The sequence below is a fragment of the Gymnoscopelus microlampas genome (genome assembly GCF_963454915.1).
Source record: "Gymnoscopelus microlampas genome assembly, chromosome: 23".
Classification (NCBI taxonomy): Eukaryota; Metazoa; Chordata; class Actinopteri; order Myctophiformes; family Myctophidae; genus Gymnoscopelus; species Gymnoscopelus microlampas.
Window position 1 is genome coordinate 26767380 of NC_139960.1, and position 12904 is coordinate 26780283.

General features: G+C 41.5%; 2 protein-coding genes across 5 annotated transcripts in view; one reads left to right on the forward strand and one right to left on the reverse strand.

Moving 5' to 3' along the window:
• The window catches only part of tulp3 (TUB like protein 3), a 40245-nt gene extending 35214 nt beyond the window's left edge, over nt 1–5031 (forward strand). For all 3 annotated transcript variants that reach the window (XM_084049336.1, XM_084049337.1, XM_084049338.1), the window contains 7 exons: nt 392–528; nt 1230–1421; nt 2302–2414; nt 2641–2758; nt 2892–2990; nt 4009–4180; nt 4804–5031. In XM_084049336.1, coding sequence (XP_083905462.1) covers nt 392–528; nt 1230–1421; nt 2302–2414; nt 2641–2758; nt 2892–2990; nt 4009–4180; nt 4804–4937 — 965 coding nt within the window. In that variant the 3' untranslated portion in view covers nt 4938–5031. The remainder of the gene's footprint in view (nt 1–391; nt 529–1229; nt 1422–2301; nt 2415–2640; nt 2759–2891; nt 2991–4008; nt 4181–4803) is intronic.
• Nucleotides 5032–8800: 3769 nt separating this feature from the next.
• Nucleotides 8801–12865, reverse strand: trim35-14 (tripartite motif containing 35-14). 2 transcript variants are annotated; one of them, XM_084050035.1, is made up of 7 exons: nt 12745–12865; nt 11304–11769; nt 11014–11109; nt 10690–10920; nt 10587–10609; nt 10381–10499; nt 8801–10187 (listed from the first exon to the last, which is right to left on the reverse strand). In XM_084050035.1, exons 2-7 carry the CDS (start codon nt 11721–11723, stop codon nt 9643–9645), a joined length of 1434 nt encoding a protein of 477 aa, XP_083906161.1. In that variant the 5' UTR covers nt 11724–11769; nt 12745–12865; the 3' UTR covers nt 8801–9642. The 2 variants fall into 2 exon arrangements, with proteins under 2 accessions (XP_083906161.1, XP_083906160.1); XM_084050034.1 differs by lacking the exon at nt 10587–10609 and having other exon boundaries at nt 10667–10920; nt 12745–12864.
• Between the last annotated feature and the right edge of the window lie 39 nt (nt 12866–12904).

A 12904-nucleotide genomic window follows, 5' to 3' on the forward strand; every position in this document is an offset into this window, starting at 1 on the left:
TAACTCATTCACTGCCTGAATTATTTCTGGCCGCGTTTGCCCACTGCCAAGATTTTTCATTGAAAAAAAAAAGTACTCAGGAGCCGAGATACAGAAGTTTTAAGTTAACAAGGAAGTGGTTGGGAGTCTAGATATTCGAAAAAATCATATCTCCTTGGTCTTTGGGTCAAAAAAAAAAAAAAAAAAAAGTGTAAAAAAAAAAAAAAGTTTCTTATTTTTTTAAAAGTCGTTTTAGTCGTTCTAGGCAGTTAATGGTTAACTTGGTCAAAATTGACCATATTCATACATCTGACATTTTACTTGCTTTTTACGTGCTTTCTACTCCCATCCCTGAGCAAAATGGCCACCGCACATCATTACAGCTCATTCACGCCTCTACTCCTTCACCCAGGTCTGTCTGGCAGTATGAACTATGACGAGGCCAGTGAGGATGAGGAGGATGGAGTGGAAGAACGGACATGCTCCCTGTCCCCTAATGCAGATGCCACCACCAGGCCCGCCTCTGCCTCCAGCATCAAGTCCAATTCAGTATGTACTGTAGCCTATTAACCCATTAAGACCTGGAACTGTGTCATTTTTAGATTTGAGCTAAAAAGCATTATTTTACACTTTTGGCTATTCAAAAATAGCAGATCTACAAGCTCGTAGCGCGGCACCGAGTGCCGCGCTACAAGCTTGTATATCTGCTATTTTTGAAAATTCGGGAAAATGTGTGCAAATCTTTGAATATATATATTTTTAAAGCGAACATTTTTAACTCAAATCTTTGCTTCTGGGGGTCCCTGGAACAATATATTTTGATGGGGGTCCGCGGCCAAATACATATAATTTTGGGGGTCCTTGACATGAAAAAGATTGAGCACCACTGATATAGAAACATACGTTTTTCAGAAAACTGTTGGGATTTAGGAGACATGTAGAATCAGCTTCAGGTCTCAATGGGTTAAATGCCACAGAAACCTTTTTGATGTCTTAATCCTCACTGTCTTCAGGGTTTCGTGTTTTGTCACTGATCACTCCAGTCAATGGAAGGTATCTTGCTACTTACACCATGAATACAACCAGGGGGATCATCTGTGCACCACCCATTCTCTCCAAATATTACACAGTAGAATATTCAGACCGTTCAAAGATTTGCACTTAATTTTCAAGATTTTTCAAAAAATATGACAGAGATGCGTTCCCCGAGTGAATGGGTTAAACATGAATACATTGATTGACTCAATCAGGAGCTGGTGCCCCCCGGCTCGCCCACAGCAGAGAGCTCGCTAATCGACGTGGACAACCTGGAGGAGTTTGTCCTGCGTCCGGCCCCGCGCGGAGTCACGGTCAAGTGCCGCATCACCCGCGACAAGAAGGGCATGGACCGGGGCCTCTATCCCACCTACTTCATGCACATGGAGAGAGAGGATGGCAGGAGGGTGAGAGAACGAGGCATTGCTTTTGAGGAGCATCCATGTAGTATAATGTGAAGCTCCATATTTGTTTGTCGTTACATTTCCCATCATTTATTTCCAAATAACATCCTTTGTGCTGCTTGCCATACCTTAGTTGTAGCCATAATGTGACAGACAAGTGGAAATAAGATGTTAGAACAAGAACAAACAATCCACGCATAGGCTCTTCTTGAGTGTGTTTGGGGACTGATGTAGTCACACCTAGAGCCTGGCCGTGTCCACAGAAAGCGTTTTATGAGCAGAGGAGGTCCTGAGTTCTTGCGTGGAGCGTTTATTGACGCCCGCAACATTGAAACCCATCAACCATTGCTGTGCTTAAACGTTGTGTCATCTGCATTATTAGCTCAAATAGCGTAGCTGAAACAGCGGTAAGCGGTGACTTCTCATGGTTGTGGTAAAGATTCAGAAGTCAGGTTGTAAATGACTGGGTTGTCAGACACCGGCAGGAGAATCCAATGTGACATTGATGAGCGGTGCTCCTCTCAAAAGGTTTATCTATTTTCAGCTTGAAGCGCCCTGAGCACTCCGCCCAAGAAAAACACTACAACACGCTAGGACGAGCACGTCTTTACCATAGAAATGCATGGCAGAAAGGCGCTGGCAGCTAAAAAAACGCTTTCTATGGTCTCTGTCCCTAAATCAGCTATCACCCACCCTACAAATCCCAAAGCCAAACTGAGGCTGGGGAGACACCCTAGCCGAATACTACATGTGTAATCTGTATCCAAACTTTGGACAGACACATGAAAATAAGATGTTGGAACAAGAACTGATAAAACAAATAGACAGAGGCTCCTCTTGAGTGTATGCAGGATGACTGATTTCCCTGTCTCTCTCTCTCTAGGTGTTTCTGCTAGCAGGAAGGAAAAGGAAAAAGAGCAAGACGTCCAATTACCTTATTTCAGTAGATGCCACAGACCTTTCACGAGAGGGAGAGAGCTTCATGGGTAAACTGAGGTAAAGCCATGCTCTAGTGCTTCATTCTGCACAGCACGCTAATCTCAAAATGTCACTTGTTAATAAAATACATGGATTACAGTCAAATGTCACTTTCAAATCCTCCCCAAACTGTGTTGAGCCCTCCACGGCAACCCAGTACCCTTCTGGCGTCTGAAAATTGGAATTGGAATTCCTTTTAGGCATTTATTTCAAGCATGTCACCTCTCTTTGTGTGTTTTTGCAGGTCCAACCTGATGGGCACAAAGTTCACGGTGTATGACAACGGCACCAACCCCTGCAAGAACCCTGGGGCACTGCTAGATGAGAGCAACACACGGCAAGAGCTGGCTGCCATCTGCTATGTGGGTTGAACGCAACAGACAAGAGATACACGAGTGCACGCGCTCATACACGTGTACAATACACTTAGTAGGGTTTTTTCCCCCCTGTGTCATGTTGTCATGAAAGTGATCTTTGCCAAACCATCTTCTGCAGGAGACTAACGTGCTAGGATTCAAAGGTCCACGAAAGATGACAGTAATCATTCCCGGAATGGACTTGAACTTCGAGAGAGTACCTGTGCGGCCAAGCAATGTGAGTCTTATCCTCTCCTGCTAGTGTTGTGAATGTCAATTCTGTCAATTGTGTCAAATACCTGTACGTACTGCATGTAAACTTGACTCGGGGCCCTTTTTTAAAAATTCACACATTCAGTGACATCTTCAGGAAGCTTTTGGACCAACCCTTTCATTAAGAGGCATCCCTATTTTGGGCATGTCATTTATATTTAATAATTGTCTACATTTAAAAAATAAATTGCAGATCTACAAGCTCACACGTCGCTTGTAGATTGACTGTTTTTGGTGCAGGGCACCGTTGTGGCTTCAGGTATTCTATATACAGTAACTGTACCAGTGGTTCTCAAACAGTGTGCCGTGAGACAAGTCCAGGTGTGCCTTGGGATTTTGTGACAACCACACAGAGCTTTTTAGTATTTTGCACTCCTTTCCCATTACATGAAAGGCAAATTCTATACCCCGAAAAATTACCACTTTCAACCTGGTGTCCCTATTTTGGGCACGTCATTATAGGCGATACGTTTATTTAATTTTATTTGTACATTTTACATCCAATCGACAACCTCCTAAAATACTGTGAGCTTGTAGATTGGCTATTTTCAAATAGTAACTTTTGAGTGGGGCTGATCCATACTGTCCTGCCAAGCCAAAGTGCAGTAACTACGAAAAGTCAAATGAGATATCGGCATACAAGTGATATTACACTAATTGTACATCTGTTCTTGAGGTAAGTGTTTATCCCCCAAATCACAAAGGCTAATTTGACCTTTGGGATACACAAATAAGTCGGTGTGTCCAAAAACGTAGATACTGCACTTTGGCTTGGCAGGGCAGCATAGTAGTTCTACAATGTTCTAACATGGGGGGGTTCCTTCAGGAAACCCCTAAAGGTGCTTATTAGTTCCCTTTGGATGTAGAACCTTGATGAACTCCCTAATTATCAGACCATGTATGATCATCAAAATGTGGGTATGTGCGTTCATGTGGTTTGACGTGAAGCATAATTCATTCGTGTGATAATGGTGGTTTTCCAGGAGCAGGAGAGTCTGCTGAATAAGTACCAGAATCACTCACTGGACAGCCTGATTGAGCTGCACAACAAGGCCCCTGTGTGGAACGACGACACCCAGTCATACGTGCTCAACTTCCACGGCCGCGTCACTCAAGCCTCGGTCAAGAACTTTCAGATTGTCCACGACAATGACCGTAAGTTTCTGTCTTTCCCTCCTTCTGTGTCTTTTTTTTTTGCAGTTGGAGGCACATGGTTGGGAATGTATCACGTTAATTAACCCATTATTAAGACCTGGAACGCATCTGTGCCATTTTTGATTTGAGCTAAAAAGCATTATTTTACACTTTGGCTATTCAAAAATAGCAGATATACAAGCTCATTAAGAGTGCCACGCTACGAGCTTGTAGATCTGCTATTTTTGAAAAATCGAGAAAATGTGTGCAAATTAATATATTTATATTCTTTTAAAGCGAACATTTTTAACTCAAATCTTTGCATCTGGGGGTCCCTGGAACAAAATATTTTGAGATGGGGGTTGGCGGCCAAATACATATCATTTTGGGGGTCCTTGACATGAAAAGGTTTGAGAACCACTGACATAGTAACATAAGTTTTTTCAAAAAACAGTTCTCGCCTCAGGTCTTAATGGGTCAACTTAGACTGTGGTGGTCTTCTTTGATTCTTTCTTTATTCTGTATAGTCAGTCACATTGTCTCTGTTGCTAATGGTCAACTTTGTTCTGTAAATCTCCCTCTATTTCCCAGTCATATTTACATTGCATTTTGGAATGAAGGACTCTTTGTCTCTTCCCTCACAGCTGATTACATTGTCATGCAGTTTGGCAGAGTGGCGGAGGACATCTTCACTCTCGACTACAACTACCCCATGTGCGCCCTGCAAGCATTCGCCATTGGCCTGTCCAGCTTTGACAGCAAGTTGGCCTGCGAATGAATCACCAGTGTTAAACTCTTGAGAAAATGTTTTCATTTGTGCACTCTCCGGAGTTACAAATGTATAAATGAATACTGAGGATTTTACTGTGTTGCACCCCCCCCCCCCCTTTTGTCTCCTCCCCAATCCCTCCTCCCAGGGAGGAGTGAATCGATTGTGCACACACTAATGTACACTAATGTGTCTCCCAACGGTTTAACACATCCAACAGGACAATGAACAGTTCGTACCCAAGCGTGTTTTCTGTTGTGTGTCTGCCTGTCTTGACATTTGTACAGTCATAGTCACCAGCAAATCTGCCTTTGAGAGGAGTTACCCCATACTGGACCTGTCCTTGACCCTTACTGCCTATTAGTACAACATCTAACAGGACTCAGATCACACTAATGAACAGCTGTGAAGTGGAAGCAATACCGAGATAAGAGCAGGGGATGTTGGTTGGTGATGTTGGTGCTCCCTTGTTGGCAGTGGATACATTGCCTTCTATTTGTAATCTTTTTCATACTGTCGTAAAGGAATATTCCACTGTTTTTAGCCCCGCTTGTGGCTGGGCTCTACAGGGGGCAATGTTGGTCGGTCCATCTGTCTCTCCACCACTTTAGGTCCAAAATGTCTGAAAAACTACCAAGTGAGGCTGTGTCAATCAAGGTGTTTTTTTCCCGGCTGAAAACGTTAAGGCGCGAGCTCACCTAAAAAACGCTTCTAAACGCCTGAGTTGATAATGTTTCACGTCTCAGCAAGCAGATAAAAACGGCACGCATGCGCAAAATAAACGCTCAGTGCCTCATCACGCTGCTGGAGTTTCCAAAAACGCGGCGCTCCCATTCTAAACAATTCAAAACAGGGAAAAAAAGAAACCTGCTGAGTGTATACAGTATGTTCCCTGAGGATGATCTCTAACTATTTGAGTGATCCATGGCCTTTCCTCTAGCATCAACGTTGTCAAATTTGCACACAAGATATCATATATATGTATATCTATGTCTATATTGATGGATTTAATGAGCAATACAGTACATGGTGCCAATTCTATCAACGCTCTCTGTATCACAGAAGCCGCGAATCAAAGCACCACATATTAACCGCACAGACATAAAAGGCCTCAGCCTCAAGGACTGCCTAAGTTAGGGTATTCTAGGATCTGACAGCAAAGCGCTGTCTGATGATTACTGATGTCTTGACCGGTATTGCTTGTAAAGTTAATGTCACAAACCGACAAACAACCGGAAACTTGACAGTGGAGTATTCCTTTTGTTTTAGCCAGTGCATATCTATGCTTGTGCACACATGTACACAAGATAAAAGGGAAGAGAAAAACCAAGCACTTTGTATTTCCTCTGGGTGAGAGCGCTCCTATCAAAAAACTAGAAGACCCCATTTTATGATTTATAACTCTAGCCAATGTTTAACAAGCAGTAACAATGCTGTATACTGCTGCATTTTGCTATTGCCTCAGTTGCTTTGTAAATTGGTCTATTTTACTCATGTTAGAATATGTCTGTATATTTTACTCCTACATTAACTCATACTTCTCTTACTCCTGTTTGCTGGTGTGGAAAGTGCATTATTGAGAATAGGATATATCTTACTTAAACTCATGTGTTTTTGTGTTTTTAGTGAAACTGTGTTTTTAATGTTTAATTGTGATATTCTTGTCTTACCAATTTGGAATCTTACGTAAAAGCGGAATTGCACAATGAATTTAAAAAAGGGATTTATCATGAGTTTATGCCTTAATATCTGATTTCTCCCAGTGATCTATAAACATTATGAAATATAAATTAAATGTTATTAAGAGTGGCAGATTGTTACTGATATGCCATGATGTCTAATGTCACATTAAAATACCAGACATTCATTGGAGATCCCTTTTGATGGTCACTTAAATATAGTCTAAACTTGACCTTGGAAGGATAAAGGACTTTAAGTGGAGATGATGTTGATGGTTTGCAGGGTTGGACTTTTATGTTTACCTATTAAAGTATGGTATGTTCCTACTCCAGTAGGTCCTCAGGTTAACTAGTTTTTAACAGGAAAATGGCAAACAGCTGGTTCCTTTCAAGTGGTTTAATCATCTTTCAAATACCAAGAGAATTGTGCCAGCATCCTAAGATAAGTTGTTTTTCTCATTATTTAAATGAGAACAAAAAATAAATCAAATATGTAGCAGTTTGAAGAGGCAATGGTTTGTATAATATATTTTGAAATATCACATGCTTTACTACAGAGGACTGTGGTAAATGACATTCAATTCTGACATTGTGGACTCCTTGCTCATCTCAATAAATGAATATTGAACCATTAGACTTAACTGTTTAATATTTTTTAATGAATGAACACAACACAATGCTATTAGATCCTGAAAAGCTTTTCAGTGTAAAATAGATAAGTAACCAAAATACCTTTCTCAGCGATCATCAGAACTGCACAGCTGTTACAGCAACACTTTCCAGAATGTACTATACTAACTGTACCTACTGTCTGGTACCTATACATTCCTTGAGGATAATGCCCCAGTATCTACTGAGATGATGAAATGGCCTGTCAGAACTACACAGCTGTTCCCAGAATGTATGTTTTACTTAATCAGCAATAACCTGCTAGCTATGGGAATATAGACAATTTCCCATTAACATGAGGTGGTCTGAGCTATTATAGCTATCCTTCTTCCTCCAAGAAAATTAAGATGGGAGTACTTCACCAAGTTGTTTCATTACCTGCTGCATTTCAGCACAGTATTCTAAAGCAACAAGCCCCATCATTTTATTGTAATTAAAAATAGTTTACCATTTCCTGCGGGATCCCATCCATAGATATGTTGGAACTATTACACATATTTCAGCAGACATTACACAGTAAAAAAAAGATTGCCTTTCAGTGAACTTTCTTGACATCCCTAACTGGGAGATCAGTCAGGTTTTCAAGGAGAATAAGCACATGGCTAAACATTTTCTGACCTTAGATAAACTGAACCTCTATGACGGGGCTGTCGGATTCATTATTTATCTTCCTCAATTTGCTGAATTAATCCTCAGTATTCTGTTGAGAAATGTTTGTTTGAGGATATTTTGCTTTACCACTCTCAAGAACATGAAGACAGTTTATTGCAGATATTGTATTTGTCAATAAACCACTTCAGCAACAAACTTAAAATGCTACACTGACGCCACACCTTTTATTTGTAGGAACATACCACTGTCAGCCAGGGAGGACGTGGAGTGCATGTTGGAGTATCATTAACGATACTTAGAGAGCGGTGTATTCTGCAATTTACGCTTCTTTAGTACATTTCAGAGTAAAAAACAAGTCATGTTTTTTTGTTTTTGTTTATTAGTATCACAGGCAAAATTTGGTGAAAGTAGGCTGATCATTGAAAGTAAGGACAGGCAAAAAATAAATAAGCCTCAACAGGGTACTGGGTAGTTACATTTAACATGATAGAAACATTGCATTATAGTCATTAACATAAATCACTGACACCTAATTTTCCATCACAATCAAAGGCCTTACACTGACATAACGAACCAACCAAAATGAAATATGTTTTAACAGCATGGGAACATAGTTATATGCTAAAAAAAACAATCATTTTGAGTGTGTATTTTTACAAGTCCATCTTAAATACTTTCTGTCGAACAAAACATAAGTGTGAATACCAATAATCCAACCAATAATATGACATGCATTTGTCAATCAATCTCCCAATCTTACACCTGTATGAGTGAGTGAAAAATAAACCCTTTTTGATTCTCCCAACACGGAGCTATGATTCATTATACTAGACACTAGAGGACAGTGCTGCCCTCTAGTGTCCCTCTGCCGCCCTAAATTAAAGAAACATGGCTACTGCCCATTACAAAATATTCTCTTTTTGATATTTTTTGGGTCTTTTTCTGCCTTTATAGACCAATTATTTGTTTACCAACATTGAGACTGGACGCACAGGTCATTGTTTCATGCGATCAATTCCCAACATATTGTTTCTGGGTGCGCTGGTTTCAGTACATTCAACCTCCTCTTGTGTGTTGGCTAGTGAGGCGCGTCCTAGCGAGACATGACAGAATGGGTTTCATTTGGTGCCGGCCTGTGTGCGCATATTGGTTCTTATCAGTGTGACGTAGTCTGTTAAGGGGTCTATTGATAGGAAAGTAGGCTGACAGGAAATGGGGAGAGAGAATCTGGAGGGGATGACACGTAGCAAAGGTCGTCGGGATCGGGAGTCGAAACCCGCGACACGCTGTCAAGCTGGATTGCCAGTGTATGTGGCATGCGCCTGGACCGCTAGGCCAGCGGACGCCCCTCAAATTGTTCTCTTTATAAAGTTAAACAGTACACTAAAATAAGTTTCTGAAAAAATTGGGAGGCATGAATTAGGCACTGCAGTAATAGAAACATGATTCAGCACTGCCTTGTTTTATATTATTTTACATTGTGGACAAAGATGACATCCAGGCAGGTCATGGTAGTCCGCAACACCCAAAATCAGTCCTCTTAGCTGGATACAAGTTTATCTGCACACTGCATGGTTGAAAGCTCTAGTGTGGCTCTAGTGTGGTCTACCCTGCCCCCAACGCTGTGATTGGCTGAGACACGCCCAGGCTGCTACACTACGAAATAGGCCACGATACAGAATTGAAATACTCTCAAAAATGTCATTTCATATCGTCTTTAAATGGCGTCGGTCAGGAAATATATGGCTGAGGTCTTATACCCAATAATCAACAGCACACACAGAAACCTCCAGGGGCTCGATCTTCAAAGGAAATTGTTTGCATCCTACCCAGAAGTAAGGGAAGACCGTCTCTGGGATGTTCTTGAAGGTGTAGATGTGTGTGTCGTCAGCTGCGTCATAAAAACCCACACGCCTCTTGTCACTCTCCAGTTGCACTCTGATTCTCTGGGGGTTTCTCTTCAGGCTAAGTCTGGTTAAAGGCGAGGTACCTGCGAAATACATTTCGTGGTAAAAGTACACAGTAAAGTAACCGTTCTTCAGCACCGAAGAAACTTTCTCTTTCCTCAGGACGGATTCTTTAGCCACGCCGAGGACCCAGGCAGTGTTTCCCCCAACTTCTACCTCCCACATGTGCCTTCCTGTGGTGAAGCTCTGGTGGCCCAGTACGCCCGTGTCCGGGTCAAATCTCTCAGGGTTGTCGGGAAGCCTTTGTTTGACATCGCTGTCACTGACACTGGTAAGATCATCTGAGAGCAAGAGCCAAGGGGCAGCCGTGTTGGGGTCCAGAGTCACCCGAGCTACAGATAACAGTGCAGTTCATTAGCTGTCTGTAATTAATTTAATAACGTAGCTGTCATTCTGGTTCATTCAAAGTATTCTTTGTATCTTGTGAATTACTAATGCTCATGATAGAATATGTTGCAACATTCATTCTTATGACCAGGGCAATAACACACTTTTTTTTGTCTTAGTCTTATATTAAGCACTCACTGTATTTGACAAGGTTTTGCATCTTCTCCCACACAGTGTACTTGAGGGACCCCAGGTATTCGGCCACATCTATTAGGGCTCCTGGAGTCATAACTGGGTCATCCAGTGGACACTGAGCCCTGGAAAAAATAAATCAAAATCTTAGTTGAACACAACTGACATTGCAACATAAGAGAACGAGAGAAAGGACTAAAAAGGCCACTCACCTTTGCAGCGTCTTCTTGCATTTCTGTAAGAGAAAACTAATTAAACATCATTGGGAAAAAAATGACTGATATAATCTGACAATAAAGGCGTGCACCAACTTACGCTAAGGACAGAGATGCCCTGCAAATCTATCTCCGCCTGCAAGGCTGTGATGGACTCAGACAGAAAGGTTATATTTCTGGTCATTTCACCAATGCTCTGTCTCACAGCCTGAATCTTCTCCTCCTCCTCTTTCTTCAGGTCACACACCTTGGCCTCTTCCTCGGCTTTAAGGAAACGGTAGAGTTCCTCAAACTCCTCTCGCGTCCGTCTCTCCACGAACTGCGCTTGGACCTGAAATGAAAACCTTTGTCACAACGGTCTGGAAATCATCGACGAGGTGTATGACGTCTTACAGTATGTGCTGCTCCACCACAAAAACAACACCTGAATGTGTGCCTCAGTATCCTCATAGTTTTTCTTCATGTTCTCGAAAGCCTTCCTCTTCTCCTGCAAAGCGCAGAGTGCATGCTTCATTTCCTCCTGTGTAGACAATTGGGGGGTTGGGGATCATCAAGACACATGAGACACATTTTAGCATATTTTTTACTGTATGCTTACCTGACAACTGCACACATAATGACATAATCACACAAATGTCTCTTTTTTTAAAACATCATCTGAAAACACCATCAGTTATCAGTCACATTATTCTGCAACGCGACCTTGATCTCTACCTTCACGTCGACGATGGCCTCCTCAAGTGGACAGCACTCGTGCTGTTTGTGCTTCCTGGAGGTGTGGCAGACGATACAGATGGGCTCCTTGTCCAGCAGGCAAAATAGCTTGAATCTCTCCTGATGCAGAGGACATACGTCTCCTGGATCGCAGTAAAGCTCCGATCCGGGAGCTTCCAGTTCGCCGTCCTGAATGTAGGCATCACATAAGTTCTTCAGGGTCAGACTGACCACGGGTTCGTCGACAGACTCGTTCCGGCAGAGAGGACAGTCGCGGCCATGTCCCCGTGGAGACCAGTACTGCTGTAAGCAGGCTGCGCAGAAGCTGTGGCTGCACTTGAGGACCACTGGGTCTCTGAATATGTCGACACATATGGGGCAGGTGAGGTCCAGTTCTGGGAGCGAGAGTCTGCCAGCCATTCTTCACACACACAAGACACTGGAAACTGTTCGACTCAATAGGAAGCTAGAATAAAAGGACAGTGGCAAAGATGTGGGAAGTCAGACAAGCAACAGATAATATATAAATACATAATAAGCAGATCCATTTCACTACTAACACAGCTTGAGCTTACTTTCATAAAACTATTCCATAAGGCCTTTGAATTTTATGTACTTACATCCCTAGGCCTAAAATTGCAGTTGTGTTTGAGCTTGTAGATCTGCTATTTTCAAATAGTCAAGGTACAAAATAGGGCTGAAGTGGTTAATGTATGTTTTATGATATACCAATTTGGTAACACTTGCTATGCATACCATGTCTATAATGCATTATAAACATACTTATAATTACAATCTGCGTATAACACTGTATAATTATAGTTATAAGAACTCATAAATACTCATAATGCTTTATAACAATAATCATAACACATTAAAGCATTCTATAATGACTTATAAAGTCAAGTATAAATGCATTGTGATATGCATGTAACACTGTATAATTACAGTTAAGTACTCATAATCACTGTTAAAATGCATTATACTGTCATCATAAGTCACTGACTTATAATGACAGTATAATGCATTTTAACAGTGATAGCAGTGCATTATAAGAGTGAATATAATGCATCATAACATGACTATAATGTCTTACAACTATGAGAATTAACAAAGGATGCATAGAAAGAGTCATTATAAAATGGTTTATAATGTATTATGTTATAACGCATTACGAGTATTAATGAGTTCTTATAACTATAATTATACAGTGTTATAAGCAGATTGTACTTGAGTACATGTACTTAGTTACTTTCCACCACTGTTTCGTATCTGATCCGAAAGGGAAAGTCAGACTCGATCAAATAGATCTGTGTTGATCCAAGGCAAGCCAAGTCACAGCATTTCAAATTGGGGTGAATGAGTGAGTAACTCTCACAGCGAGAGAACAGTTACATGAAAATAAAGTTGCAGTCAGTAAACATTGTCTAAATGATCGTACCTGAAATGCAGCAACAACACAGCAACGACAGCTCCACGCATAGAGTTATACTATATCTGGAGGGCGGACGGCCCCGCCCCCAGCTATTCATTTCAATGAAAGTTGCTCACAAGCGCATGAAGCACCCGACAGTAGCGCTACTTCACGGATCACTCCAATA

What these genes read in the sequence shown, in the direction of transcription:
- trim35-14 (XM_084050035.1), bottom strand. Translation starts at nt 11,723, where the DNA reads ATGGCTGGCAGACTCTCGCTCCCAGAACTGGACCTCACCTGCCCCATA. An exon ending in AGGCCATCGTCGACGTGAAG is followed by an intron (nt 11,110 to 11,303) that starts GTAGAGATCAAG and finishes TTGTCTACACAG; the next exon opens with GAGGAAATGAAGCATGCACT. An exon ending in ATACTGAGGCACACATTCAG is followed by an intron (nt 10,921 to 11,013) that starts GTGTTGTTTTTG and finishes TTTTCATTTCAG; the next exon opens with GTCCAAGCGCAGTTCGTGGA.